The following is a 15,262-nucleotide window of genomic DNA, read 5'->3' on the forward strand; positions in this document are numbered from 1 at the left end:
AAAAATGTCCATTCATCCTTCACAGAAGTAATCCACAAAGCGGTTAATAAAGGCCCTCTGAAACCAATCGATGCAATTTTGTAAGATACGTTGATTTTTAAAATATAAAATTATTACAATTATTTCGTCACAATGTCTCGTGTGCTACATCATACGCTGGAAATACACTCTCTCGGCGCATCAGCTGTTACCGGAAGTTAACTTGTAGTTTGTAAAGTTTTGAATATTTATATTTTTCTTACAAAATAACATCAATTATCCACGGAAAGCCTTTATTAAACCCCTGGAGGGTAATTTTCATTTTGGGTGAACTACTCCTTTTAATAGCATACACTAAACACAACATATGTATTAAATATGTATTAAATACAATATTTTATACAATGTATTAAATATTTAAATTACCGCAATACGCATTTTGCAATATTTTGCCTTAACCGAGCCATTCTAACTATTTAAATGGTTATGCATAGTCAACGTTTTAGCAAAGAGACTGGCGCACAAATGTTAGCACTTGCGTGTTCTCTGACGTGCGTAATATGATCAGCAATCAGAAAGAATGGAAAATGTATTTTCATCAAGTCCATGTTGATTTTATAAATGTAAAGAATACTCATAACTAGGGCTCTTACAATGATCAAATAATAATCTCATTGCGATTGTTTGACCTCATCGCAATAATTTCAGATCACCTCAATGATTGCACATCTCTTTAAAAAACACAAGGGGGAGCTGCAGCGCCTGTGTGAGACAGTATCAGGTGATGCAGCTCCTTAACTGACAGTGTAACGTGATACATTGCAAAGCCATTTAATAAAGTGGATTTAAAGAAATGCTGCAAATATTTGATAAGTAGTATGCACTGCCAGGTCAAACATACATCTAAAACAACAATTCCAAATTTAGGAAAGTGAATGATGCTATTCTTAAGGATCTGTAAGGAATTGATTTTTGCATGCCAGGTACTAATCTAACCTTAGTATGATTGGCTAATATTTAAGGCCTGTTCTGGTATAGTCAGTTTATTTTGGTAGCATTTTTATTTTCAGTTATTTTTCAGACACTTTGTGTTAATTTCTGATGAAAAATGTTCAGTTTTTGAAAAATATATTTATTAAATAATTACTTTTATGTGTATTAATATGTACTGCAAGGTAAACCTTCCAAAAAATGTATGAGAATCAAATGTCAAAGCAATAAAACAGACAATTAATCGTCATAATCATCACAATTTAATAGACAATTAACTGTCAGCCAAGTTTCATAACCGTGACAGCCCTAATCATAACGCATATTGTTTATCGCAGTATTTAGCAAGTGGTTGCATATCACTTTTGTGCAGCTATACTACATTCTGTACTTTGATAGCAGGTAAAAGAGGAAGGCATTTTAGTTCAGTTTCAGTTCAACACCAGTATGCTACATCATTGTCGCATTGCATGAGTGAGCGGCGTCCAGTTTTCATCTAGCTATTTTTATATCACACATTGCATTGTCGGATAAAGTATTTCACATAATGTTAGTACTTTATACATAACGAAAACTTTCCTAGTATAGTACTATAAACATATACAGTATGTATATTTAAATATTACACTATTATAAGGATTATATGGTAGTATGTTCTTCTAAACTTAGCCATGGTATTGTTAGGCTTTGACATACTGTAATAAACTTAAACTATATCCTCCATCATGTTACAACAGGATGTATATTTCATCAAGCAATTTCATGGTGTAAAAAATACAAAGATCATCCAAACATAAAAAGCACTTATTTTCAAATTCAGTTATAAAAGTCAGATTTACATTCTGATAGGCGTAGCCATTTACAGTAGTACATACACTACGCATGAATGGGCTCCATAAATATACTGAACGGGTGAGTCACGCTATCAACATATTTGTGGTAGGATTCAAAAGATTGTGTAATGCTTGCTCCAAATCCAAAAGACTGCATTAGTCAAAGCTGTCACGTTTTATCAATTGTTTTTCATATAAGGTCATGTGTAAAATACTGCGGCGTAAAAAACAAAGCCGAACACCAAAAAACTGCAGCACCTTGCGTAAAATTCAACTTCACGTTGGTCAACAAAAAACAAACCATCAGGGAGGACAGCTTCATTTTCATATTCATCTCACTAATAAGAATCATATCTGGGTAGGACATTCTAGTTCTCTCGAGCAGCAATTGCCGCAGGACATGATCCAGGGTTTGCTTATGCATAACAGCATGACAGGGGCCGGTACACCACAGGACTAAACAAGAACAAGAGTTTCCATGATGGGTTTAAAGCAGAGGTGGGATGAAATGGATGTAGAGTGAGAGAGAAAAGGAGGGAGGAGGTGGTCAGCGATGAGCATTACTTGAAATGGAAATCACAGGCCCTGTTACAACACCTAGTGAGTTCCTATGCAGCATGCTCTGTGCCACAACACTATAGGCAGCTTATAAGCAGAATCCAGATAGAAATGAAACATCATAAGTGATTTTGAGGTTACTACTTTGTGCATCATAGAAACTGCAAACTACAGAGGAAGTGCATGGGAGACTCAACTCAAAACTTAACTCGCCCAACTATAAAAAAAAGGGGTTTTAAACATGCATGTCTAATGTGCAGATAAAGTTGGAGGTCTGCATGTTGCTCAGCCATTCAAAATGAGATAAAAACCGAGGAAGTCATTCTAAGATTTCCTATTGGGCCACATTTAAGGAACCTGTAGGGGTGAATTATACATCTGTGTAAGCCAGAGAGAGAATATTTGTGGTCGTGGTCTCTGATTCACCTCTCTGTCATTCATACTTAGGCTTTAAACTGACCCTTGAGGTTGCTATGTAGGTTATGAAACAAAGGCAGGTGGATTGTGCTACAGCAAAATAAAACATTAATATGTATATAATAAATATTGTATCCAATGATGTAATGCAATCAACCTGACCCTCCATTTCCAGTGTGATGAATAAACTGCAAGTAATATCAGCAGGGATTTTAAACGGATAATTTTTTACTAATAATTTAACCAAACATTACATAACTCATTTCCAGGCAAAAGGTAATGCATTTGCAAACAACATTTTGTTAACAAAATGTATGGATTACAATGTATATAACCATTTTTTTTTTATTATAACTGGACACTAATTACTAAAAATACAGTAATGTGATAACATTACACATGACTGTTTTTTTTTTTTTGCTCAAAATAAAAATATACTTTTAATAATAGTGCTCAGTCAGCATCAATAATGCAATATTCAATTTCTAACAGCCATGTTTAAATTAAATATAATAAAAATATAAAAAAATATCAGCACAATGCCCACAAAGATTCCAAGTAATTAAATTGTGTAGATAAAAAAAATGCTTTTAGCACACATGCAGCTGTCTATATTTTAAAGTATGTAGTATGTTTACCTTCTTCGCAGCTCCCTGCACATGCGCAGAGAAACTTTTAATTAGACGAGAAAGCTGTGCAGCAAAGTTACACTTCAGCGCATTCTTTAAATTAACATCACTTGAGTTTTTGCAAAACGGAGTGCATCTTAAAACAAATAACACAACAGTCTTGCACATCGGCAGACTAAAGGTTTGCGCAGGATTAATCAATTCGCAACGGCCCCTTTAAGACCGTGAACGCGCGTAGGGTCTTTTCCATTGCGACTGTCTGCAACAACTTCAATGCTTTTTCTTGCAGAAATGTAGCGCATTTACAGTCTCCGACTACTCAAAGGCAACACAAAATAAGTTGATATGACAGACATGAATGGCTTACGTGTGTGAATGTGTCGTTGTTGTGGGGACTGAGCTGCAGAGGGACGCGTCTCTCCTCCAGACGAGGCTGTCAAGAGCGTCTAGACTGACTGTCTCACTCTCATGGCCAAAACTCAGCCGAGCACAAACTCCCGTTGCGTTCCAGTCAGTCCAGCCCTCTGAGTCATTTTACAACACACTGTAGCGACACCTGCAGGTCAGGAGTACATATGACAGCACACAGACTATGCCTGATAAGAATTAAAGACAGGGTTTAAATTAAACTAGGATAAGGGGGTAGTTATTATGTGGCGGTTTCCCGGACATGGATTAGCTTAAGCCAGAACTAGACCTGAGTTTAATTGGGAAATATAACTAGTTTTAACAAACATACACTACTAAAAACATTGCTTATGTGCATTTTGAGGCAAAACAGAGGGCACTGATGTATTTTAAGATATGTCAGTGCAAGTTGTTTTCAGCTCTTATATATTTTTTATAATTTGGACTCCAATACTGGTGTGCATCTTGAAACAATGGCACTAATATATTTAAAGATATGCAAGACAGCTCAAATATGCAGTTTAGTCTGGGACTATGCTTAAGCCTTGTCTAGATCAGTGGTTCTCAAACTGGGGGCCGGGGCACCAGGGGGGCCGCAAGATGGTACCGCGGGGGCCCAGTTTTATGACATTTTTAAAATATATTTATTTATCATGAATTGTGTGTAATTAAACCTAAAAAAAAATAAGGCTACTAACCAACAGCGCTACTTTGTATAAGTTAATATGTTTTGTTTAATTAAAATGTTAAGTTTTAGAACAAATTTGTCGTAAATTTTCTTTGGGGGGCCGCAAAAGAATGCACCGTACACAAGGGGGGCCGCACTCTGAAAAAGTTTGAGAACCACTGGTCTAGATAGATAGATAGATAGATAGATAGATAGATAGATAGATAGATAGATAGATAGATAGATAGATAGATAGATAGATAGATAGATAGATAGATAGATAGTTGTCGTTGTGTAAAAACTGAAGGTTAGACCTCACCCCATGACTGGTCTAGAGGGATGAAGAGGGCTTTTGCCTTTTACCTTTCTAAAAGACTTACCAAAATGCATTTCCCAAAGCGTCTGACCCATAGCTGGGATTTAACAAGCCTGCTTGCCATTAGTGTGTGGTGAGATTCCTTAACAAAGCAATGCGGACATGGTCACATGAATGACAGGTGTTTAACTGGGTCACAATACTGTGCATTCCCTTGATTAACATACTGTCTGCAGTCTGAATACCAAAGCCCTGACCACCGTTACATCTGACACAGATAAGGGGGAAAATTACAATACAAATACAGTGGGACCCTTCACCCATTTTTAATGATTTCTGACCTTTTTCCTCATTTTATGTCCTATAAGTCATTGGACGTAAAAAAAAAATACTAAAAAAAACTATAGAAAGAAGTTATAATACCAATAATTTCTCTGCTGAAAAAAAAACAATAAAACCATTACAGAAAATTCGAATGGTTTCCATTAAAATACCAATAGGAACCATTAGCTTTTACCATTAAAACCAATACACTGTAGTGTGTTTTGGGCCATATTCTATTAGAACCAATAAAATTCCCAATAAAACCAATAGAATTTCTGTGATGGTGTCCATTTTTTTTTTAGCAGGGTTATAACCCAGATAGCATGCAACCATTGAAACAATGTTAAAAATCATTGATTTGTCAATGTTAATACCATTGAATCAATATCACGTTTGCACCCTCCATTAATATTGAAAAAAGATTGAAATTTCAACAAATCACCATTATCGTGATCAGTGTTTGCTTTAGTTGGGGCCTTTACTCTTGTGTTTTAATGGTACGTTTTCTTTGGCTGCTGAAGCAGTGTTTTAACAAAGATCTTTATGTTATCAAGTAGTTTAATTCTTGTAGATATACTTAAATAATATGAATGAAATACTGTTAAAGTTATGCAAAAAATGGATTTTACAGTACTAGTTGGAAACAATGTCAGGTCTGTTATTTTGAGATTACAAAAACACAAAAAAAAAAAGTTAAACTACTGACTCTATCTCTGACATCATGAATCGGTCTACGAATCTCATCAATGGTGACGATCAACAAAAAGCTTCATGCTGCAATGCATGCTGGGTATCATCGTAGTACTAAACTAATTTATAACTCCCAGCATGCATTGCAGTTGATCGTTTTATATGAATTTGTTTGATGATTGTCACCATTATTGAGATTTGTAGGATGAGTAATGATGTCTGAATGTGTTAGCAATTTCTCTGTTTGTCTTGTCAGTGTATTTACAAACCAAAACAATTATAAATGTCAAAAATGGATCAACATAATCATGTAAAGCAGCTTAATTTTATATAATCTTCACAAAAAGCAATCAGTTTCAACTAAACTTTGAAACACATCTTTCTTTACCAATGCACATGTGTTTCTACATAAACACAAACACTAAAACAAGAAAAGAAAAAATTAACTTAGTTAATGTCAAGAGTCAATGACCCAACTAAAGCAAACACTGATCACAATAATGGTGGTTTGTTGAAATTTCAATATTTTTTCAATTTTAATGGAGGGTGCAAACCTGATATTGATTCAATGCAGTTAACATTGACAAATCAACTGTTTTTAACATTGTTTCAATGGTTTGCATGCTATCTGGGAAAGTAAGTTATCATTTGTTTACTTGTTTAAATGTATAGTTCACCCACAAATGAAAATCCTCTCACAATTTACTTTTGTGTTGTTATAAACCTATATACATTTCTTTATTTTGATGAACACAAAAGATATTTTGTGAAATGTTTGTAACCAAATCGATCACGAGCTCCATTCACTTCCATAGTATTCTTTTCTTCTACTATGGAAGTCAATGGGGCTTATGATATAACAGCACATTAGTTGCACAGTCCTCAGTCATGCTCAGCGGGTTGACTGCTGGAATTGGCCGTGTATCGATGTCGTGGCTGAGCAGCGTGGGCTGATTCAGTCTCATACATTTGCTCGATGAGAGAAGGGGGAGGCAGAAGGTGAGCCAGCCGAGATCCAGCTCTGGGGGAGTCCAAATGAGGGAAAAAATACCTGTAGGTAAAAACAGTGGATGTGATGCCAAATTAACCAGAGAATAGGCTACACCCACAACACGAACACACAAGCACAAAAGATTATGTAAAAACTGACTAGGCAAAGCAAAGGTGCATTTCTAAAAGATGGATGATATGTAAATTATTAAGGAAAACGTTATTGCCACAGCAACTATAACATGCTATAAATGACCACAAAAAATATTCTCATATAAAAAAAATTATATTGTTGCATTCATAGGAAATGCATTCACAATTGTGGCCTTCAGGGTGAGGCATTGCAGAGGAACAAACATTTAAGTTCTTACTTTAAATTCTTTCTTTTGCTTATGTCTATGATCTGTGTGGGACTATAATTGTATTTTATTCCAGAATCATTTAAAAAAAAAAAAATGTACTTGAATATATTAAAATAAAGGGTCTACTCAGACAAACTCATACCTTTACAAGGTCTTTTCATGAATGACGACCATACAATTTAAAAGCAATATAAAAAAACAGACAACACATGCCAATCTAAAGAACACATTTTATTTTACAAACTAATACTTAGGCACACTGTATTAATTCCTCCTTACTTTCCCCTCAAATTCATGAAACATGGTTTAACTAATACATAGACCAGTTTTTCTGTATTTGAGAGGAAACTTGGCATAGCTGAAAAGCTATAACTGTCATGACATTGGCACATTTATTCATATATCAACCATTGAATTGACACATTCTTTTGGTGACTTATAAACTATCAGAATGATGAACTTGTGACATCCTAAACTGTTGACACCACAAAAATTATTTGCTTTTGAAAATTTAGATCTTAATTAACCAACTGAGATAATGTTAGGTCTATTTTTGGAGACAAGGGTCTGATCATAAATGTGCTGCATGGCACTCAGTGTCCCTCTAGTGTTCACAGTACATATAGCCTAATACTTAAGTTTACCAAAAACATGGCTAACGTATATCACCTTAACTGTGTTAATAATATGTGCTAATAAAACTAAAATATTACCAAAACATGCAAAAGTTTCTTATTTTTCTTCTATCTTTAAGTGAAATGCAACCTTTATTCACTTTCACACTGTTCACTTAGCACATGGGTAGAGGACATTATTTTACATGCACCCAAAAAATAGAAAATCTGGTTAACTGATCATTAAATGATTTATCTTCATATAACCAGATATCCAAAAACGAAGCAGTCAAACTATGGGTTTGACTTTGCAATGAGCACTTTGATTTAAGTTGAGTGTTTTAAAATAAATAAGTAACACAAAATTATCTCACAACAAATGATGTTAATGTTAAATTAAGACTGAGGTTATCATGTTTAGTGTAACAGTGTTCAATAGTAGAAAACATCAGTTACTGAACAGAACACACAACAGTTCCAGCAATCAACAAACACACACACGCTCGCACTCGCAAAACGCACACTTCTGACAGATTAGTAGCTGGATGAGTGTACAGGTGTCACACAGTGCAGGGGCGGGGTCAATGAGTGCTCTATCCAATCCCGTTCATGCAGCAAGCAGCCAATCAGCACATTATGCCATTAGCCGGGCATCAGCTGTGCTTTCTTTCTGTTAAAAATAAGATAAATGGTTATGCATAAACCACAACGCAGCAAACTTGTTGAAAGAAATGCAAACAAGACAGGGTCAAATGTAAATATCAATCTATCATTTTGTAACTACAGGACTATTTACACAATGAAAGGGATGAAATATTAATGCTGATATTAATGCTGAATACTTGACGCTTGATCTAAAGAGACAGTTCACATAAACTTGAAAATTCTGTCATTGTTTTCTCATCCTCAGGTTGTTTAAAACTTGTTTGAATTTCTTTTTTCTGATGAATACAAAAGAAGATATTTTGATAAATGATGGTAAGTACACAGCTGATTGTAACCATTGTCTTCCATAGTAGGAAAAACAAATATGATGGAATTCAATGGGTTCTGTCAACTGTGTGCTTACTATTATTTATTAAAATATCTTCTTCATTTATCCCAATACTTCCATTATATTTCTTTTTTTATATATTTAATATATTGTATGTTTATATATTTAAAAAAGAAAATTTTCTGGAAGGCATTAAACTTTTGTGAAAATCACAAAAAAAATGCTGGCGGGAAAGAGTTAAGTGCCACAATCTCCCCATGCTTTATTATTTATACTACTGTTAAAATGTACATGTTGAAATACTAAATGAATGCTAACCTGTTGAGGTCAAGTAATAAACAGTTTGTAAACAAAAATCTTGCCGCAGATATCAAATCTCAGTCAAAATCAAGTTCAATGTCTTACTATTTAACTCTTTCCTGACTATTGACGATTTATCTCGTCAATTTAGAGAAAACATGCCAATGACGCGGCTTCTCTGAAAAAAGTTTTTTGCGATAATCTTTAATTTCGCTATTATCCCCTAGGTGGTGCTCTTTCACAAGTGATAAAAAAACTGAAGCATCAGCCAATTCTACAACATAGAAAACTCTGTACGTTTTGATCTTGATTCTTCTGAATCTCGTCTCTAACAAAAGTTCTTTACAAAAATGCAGTTATTGCAGCTTTTTATTTCAGCAAGAAACCTTCACGTATTTGAGAGGTGATAAAAAGAGAACAAATGAAGATTGGATGAAAAAAATCAGTTTCATTTGTTTAAAAGGAGAGGGTCTGTTCTTTCGTTTTAAAAATATATTGTATATTTATATATTTATATAAGAAATTTACCAGGAAGGCATTTTGTGAAACTTTTGTGAAAATCACAAAAAAAATGCTGGCAGGGAATGAGTTAATATACACAGAGATGATTAGGAACACCACATATATTGCATCACTGTAATATAAAGCATGGCACCAGCATTACATACCTGCCAGCAGAAGCTGCTCCAACAATCATCTGACCCGTCGCAGATACGCCCACCGCACCGAGAGCTGCTGTGTGTCCAGACGAGCTGTTCACTGGACTCCCGTCTCCTCTGAGGATCCCTGTGCACTTCCAGTTGTCCATGTAATTAGCTGCAGAGTTACAAAAAAAACATAAGGAATTAGAAATCATGTTAACTTATGGAATATAATGCATTTTCATGCATGACAGAATATTAAGCTGAAAATAATTAAGGTGAGGGGTGAATTTCTATTTATTTATCAGAACACCCTTAAAAAAATTAATAAATAAAAGTCTATTGACATTCATAACGAAAAGAATAAAAGATAGTCAAATGTTAAAGAGCTCTCATTTGAATTCGTCAACGAGACGAAGATGAAAACAACACGACCTTTCCAGAGTCGCACGCAGCCGTCATCTCCAGAGGAGGCCAGCAGAGAACTGGTGATGTTCCAGCTCACACGCCACACCTGCGAGTTATGACTGTCAAACTGAGCCATCACCTGCACCTCAAATTTACTTGGACCGGAGCTGCTGGTGCTGTCTTTTCTGTCAAACACACGACACAGATCAACAACTCCAATTGCGTTCACACCTAAAAGTAGTGCTCTGAATGAAACTATTCAATACTTTCAGAACGTGTGGTGTATTGGAGACATATTGGGAAAATTGCACGGTTCACACTGCTCACGGTCTGGTTTGTATAGCTTTTTTATGGTGACGTTTTTGGTGCGATTCGGCACTGGGAATGTTCAGAAAATCATTCTACTGCCAAATCAACAGAACACTCTTACAAAATAATTTATTGTTAATTAAAAAACATCTGAGCTTTCCAATAAACAAAATGTTTTTCACCAGATGAGCAGATTAAAACACCGCTTTGTGTTTTAGGAATGTTTGTAACACAGATCTTTCCATTTTAATCTGCTGTCGCCTTAAATAACTTCCAGTTGCCATGGATGTCAAAACGTCAGGTTCTGTGCGCTTGTCAGTTCGTTCGAGTTTCATCATAGATGTAGCCTACAACTGCTGCTAAAGTACATAAGGCGAAGGGGTGCTGTCCATTGTTTCAAGAGTTTTAAACCGCAAACTCTAGAGCTGGGGAGTATTCCAGAAAGCAGGTTATGTAATTTACCCGGATAAGTTTAGGAGTAAGTAAGGGGAAACCTCTGCTTTCGGTTTCAAAAACGGAGATAAATTTTGGGTTTATGTAAATAACCACAGCAACTGAATATCTGAGGATGACCTGCTCCAGAGCAGGTTATGCTCTAGGGTTGGTTTATTTTAGTTAATGACACGAAGCTTCGGAGGATGTCTGTGCATGTGTGCACTTATGATGAGCGTTCAGCGAGCGTGGAAGCACATATTTTGGATAATATTATAATGTTAGCATTTTTACATTACATTTACAGTAGCAATCGCAAATATTTATTGCTAACTAATAGACAGTGTCTATTTCTGTCTTCAAAAATGTATGTTTTCTTTTAAAAAATATATATTTTTTTATAAAATTGATTAATATTTGTTAATTCATTCCTTAGGATCCAAACAGGTGTGAATTTAGAAGTCACCAAACACAAAAAAATCGCCATGTTTTATTTTGTGCCACCATACTAACTTATGTAACTACTCATGTAACAGTCTTTAAATGAGGAAAACATGGAAGTGTTTGGTGGCTTGTAAATTCATCCCTGTTTGGATCCTAAGGAATGAATGGAGCTAGGCTAAATGCTAACACATTCACGATGCACTGTACAAAAATTAAATGCACACATTGAAAAAAGATGGGTAACATAGAAAAATATTAAAATATTTTTATAGTAAAATATAGTGAAATATTGAAATGACAATGTCGTTTTCCTTTAAATTATGAAAATTTAAACAAAATTAAGAAAGAAAATATGTGCAAGAATTGAAAACGAAAAGAAAAAACTTTATTTTTATTTTAATAAATCATGGTGACAATGCATCGTCACTATCAAATTAAAAACATTTTATGCAATTGATGATTTGCTACAATCTCGAGGCAAGACTGAATTGAAGAAACGGCAACACATTTTTAAAAATTGCTCACGCAACAATCGTAGCAAAATCAATTAAAATGTAAAGTTTTCACCATATTTTCCATGTTGTTTCATACACAGTTAAAAATGAAAAGTTTGATCAACTTAAATTACTTCAAAGGGTAATGGAAAAAAACATTTGAAGTATTACCAATTGAAGTATTTTTTTTTCTTTTCAGTGTAGTTTTCATTTAATTGTATTAATTATTTAAAACTGGCAGAATATGCCTTCTATATCTTCTTACCTAAGCGGTATGAGTTTGAAAATGCGGACGTCTTTGGTTGCTATTGCCAACACGTGGAAAGATCTCCCAAGGTTGGGGGCAAAGGCGACGTCGTGAACCGGATCAGTAACAGTCATCAACGTCTCAACTTTGGCATATTTCCTGTACAGTAAACGTAAACACACGGTAAACTCTTTAGAAGACACACTGCAAACTTGCCCGTTTAGCTAACCAGAAGAATTATGTGACTCATAAAAATATTGGAATATAATACCTTGTGTTTTCATTATACTCGTAGATTTGCACTTTGCCACCGTACGTCATGTTGCTGTCATCGCTGCCAACGGCTATCATTGGAGGATGAGCTCGAGAACTAAAGGTCAGAACAAACAGCAGACACAGTTCATTTCATATTCAGGTTAGCTAATAATGCTGCTTATGAATATTAAAAGCTTATATCATACATTTTATTATCATTTTATATACAGTACACACAGCCAGAAACAAAACAAACTTTGCTGGATTTGCTCATTTTAGCGCAATTGCTTGATCTTCCAGTGTTTTACAGTACCTTGAGTTCTCTTATACGTAAACATCAAGGGAATGTGACCTCTTTAAACTATGTAACCTTGTAAAATGTTGTATAACATTTATCACAGCAAATAGCATGTTATTTTATAGATGTCATTGTGTGAGTTGAGTTGGACCTGGATGGGTTCCAGGAGATACAGGAACAGGAGAGTTTGCATGAGATCTCGTGCTGCAGAGACCACTGACTAAGGTTCATCACATCAGGGGCTTCGTAGATGCGAACCACACCGTCTGCAGAGCAGGTGGTCAACATCAGACCCATGTGCTTTGGTGCAAACTTCACATCAGTCACAGATGTCCGACTGTCCACCAGAGTAGTTCTCTTTATCTATATGGATATTCAATAGAGAAACTCTTACACTGCTTCAGCATTGTAAATACAAAAACTATTTACTCCCAAAAAATGACTAGCCTCCCACAAATGCAAAAGACTTTACATACCCAGTGACTTTGACCTCGCTGTTTGTCGTTGGATTCGCCAACTATTTCTTCCCATACGGCTGCAGTACGATCAAAAGAACAAGATGCCAAAACCTGACCAAATTCTGGGTGTGCCCATGTCACTCTCCACACAGATCCACTATGAGTCTAGGACAACCAAGAAATACACTTTAATACATCACCAACAAATCTTAACATTTACCTTAATAAATAAAAAGAATGCAATAAAGTATATATAACGCATATATAAAATTATAAAAATGAAAATGTTTCACACCAGAATATAAATGTTTTGAGGCACACTCTTTTCGTAAATGAATTTATTAATCTCCCTACATAATTTATTTTATGAAAAATTGTTAAAATGTGTATTGTAGACCTTTCCAATGATGTTTGTAATGATTAGAAGGTTTACATGATAAATATTAAACTAAACTCAGGTGTCCTAGCCCTTGGTAATGGGTTAAATATCTTAATATAAGTAAGGCCTAGTCTTGGAACAATCTAAACCCACTCTGGGAAACTGCCCCTGAAATGTGTACATGCATCAAATATGTTTTTATTTACTTACTTATATACATTTTTGACATGTAAAGAATATACTGGTGAATTTAGGTTCCTGAGAATTTTTTTCTAGTTTCCATACCTGTTCAAAACATATAGCAAAACATACAGCACTAAAAGTTTTATTTATCATTTAAATCAAGACATCCTGAATATCATGCAGCGTATGAGAAAGACACGGCGGCGCGATCCTGGGTATCTGCTAAATGCACAAGGATGGAGAACGAGAGACTTTAGCTCTTTATCTCATGTCATAGAAAGACAAGGGCATCAGCAGTATGTAATAAAAACTTCCTTAAAGCAGTAAAGTCCTACAATGACGAACATGCTTATATTAAACAAGAAATAAAACGTTTGTCAACAGTAAGCTTTTCGTTAGACCGCTTTATTGAGCGCTTTTTCCTCTGTCATCTTCTGTCAATCTTGCAGCCGTCTCTCTCTCTCTCTCTGCTCATGCTTGACCGTGCACACAGGCACACATCTGCTGCTCAGCATACAGTAATATATAAGTGTTATTTCAAGTTTCTTAAGGCAGAGTAATGAATAGGTATTTGCATTTTGCGCATGAACAGAAGATCGATTAATATCTGTTTAGCCAAGACTCATTTATGTGGTTGAATGTTTCTACATATATCTGATCAGAGAACTGGCCAGGTGAAAAAGGCCCTATAATGACTGCTGGAATGTTAAAAAAATTCATTGTTAAATCATGTGAAATACATTTTGAAAATGTAACTTGTGCAATGGTGAGAAAATTGGAAAAATTGGAAAAATTAAATAAAAATTGTTTGGTTCTTCGGCTGAGTTTTCCTTTCGGTGGATCCCTATTTTATTGTCTTTTAAACAAGTTTGCAAAGAAAATGAATGTTATTGTATCTGCAATGTTAGCAATGCATTCTAGTTCGGTGGAGGTTTACAGATGACCAAAACACAAGAAAAACAACAACAAAAAAATGCACACCTTCCAGCTTGCAGTACAGAGCCACTCTCCATTGTCACCTTTGTCCCAAACCTAAAGCAGTTCAGAAAAGACCGAAAATGTAATTTGCAAAAAGCTGGAAAAAACAATACAAGCAAATGGCCATACTCAAACCTGAAAAGGCATATTTTAAGATCTGTAAGTGCAAGTTATTTTCTGTTGAGACATCTAAAACGTGCGTTTTAGTGTTGGACTATCCTTAAACCTTGTCTGTGAAACCAGGGTAAAGATTTCTTGCCTTGACACTCTGATCACTGGAGCACGTCGCCATCCTCCGACCATGGAAGTCATAAGAAACATCGTGAATAAGATCCTTATGATCCGCTGCAATACTTTTAACCACAAACATCTCCCTGTGCAACTCTCTCTTGATATCGTCAAGAAAGTACCTCGACCGATAGCGTGATATCGGTGTTCAGTCAGAAATGCTGAACTCCACCGGTGCAATATTTTCAGACTCAAACTTACTGATGTCGTTCGCTGCTGAATAAAAACTGTTTTCGCGCGTTAATACTGCCACCTGCTGGACCGGCGGACACAACTAAAATAAACACACACACACACACACACACACACACAGACCATAGACTGTAAAAAAAATAGGGTGCATCCCAATTCGAAGGCTGGATCCTTTAAGGATACTT

General features: G+C 35.3%; 2 protein-coding genes across 3 annotated transcripts in view; both read right to left on the reverse strand.

Moving 5' to 3' along the window:
• The window catches only part of ldlrad4a (low density lipoprotein receptor class A domain containing 4a), a 105,745-nt gene extending 101,804 nt beyond the window's left edge, over window positions 1-3,941 (reverse strand). Inside the window, exon 1 of the mRNA XM_065293122.2 lies at window positions 3,774-3,941. The gene's annotated coding sequence lies outside the window, so the exon portion shown is untranslated. The remainder of the gene's footprint in view (window positions 1-3,773) is intronic.
• A 2,401-nt stretch (window positions 3,942-6,342) lies between these two features.
• Window positions 6,343-15,110, reverse strand: seh1l (SEH1-like (S. cerevisiae)). 2 transcript variants are annotated; one of them, XM_065293160.2, is made up of 9 exons: window positions 14,857-15,110; window positions 14,601-14,651; window positions 13,076-13,222; window positions 12,751-12,962; window positions 12,318-12,416; window positions 12,065-12,205; window positions 10,148-10,305; window positions 9,740-9,887; window positions 6,343-6,862 (listed from the first exon to the last, which is right to left on the reverse strand). In XM_065293160.2, the coding sequence occupies exons 1-9, from the start codon at window positions 14,965-14,967 to the stop codon at window positions 6,694-6,696; spliced, it is 1,236 nt and encodes a 411-aa protein (XP_065149232.1). In that variant the 5' UTR covers window positions 14,968-15,110; the 3' UTR covers window positions 6,343-6,693. The 2 variants fall into 2 exon arrangements, with proteins under 2 accessions (XP_065149232.1, XP_065149241.1); XM_065293169.1 differs by lacking the exon at window positions 6,343-6,862 and adding an exon at window positions 7,380-8,447 and having other exon boundaries at window positions 14,857-15,109.
• Window positions 15,111-15,262: the final 152 nt, after the last annotated feature.

Source organism: Paramisgurnus dabryanus, chromosome 19 (genome assembly GCF_030506205.2).
Source record: "Paramisgurnus dabryanus chromosome 19, PD_genome_1.1, whole genome shotgun sequence".
Taxonomy (NCBI): Eukaryota; Metazoa; Chordata; class Actinopteri; order Cypriniformes; family Cobitidae; genus Paramisgurnus; species Paramisgurnus dabryanus.

Coding starts and splice junctions, on each gene's coding strand:
- seh1l (XM_065293160.2), bottom strand. CDS start 14,967: ATGTTTGTGGTTAAAAGTATTGCAGCGGATCATAAGGATCTTATTCAC. Junction 10,306..12,064: donor TTCAAACTCATACCGCTTAG/GTAAGAAGATAT, acceptor TGTGTTTGACAG/AAAAGACAGCACCAGCAGCT. Junction 9,888..10,147: donor CTGCGTGCGACTCTGGAAAG/GTCGTGTTGTTT, acceptor GTAACTCTGCAG/CTAATTACATGGACAACTGG.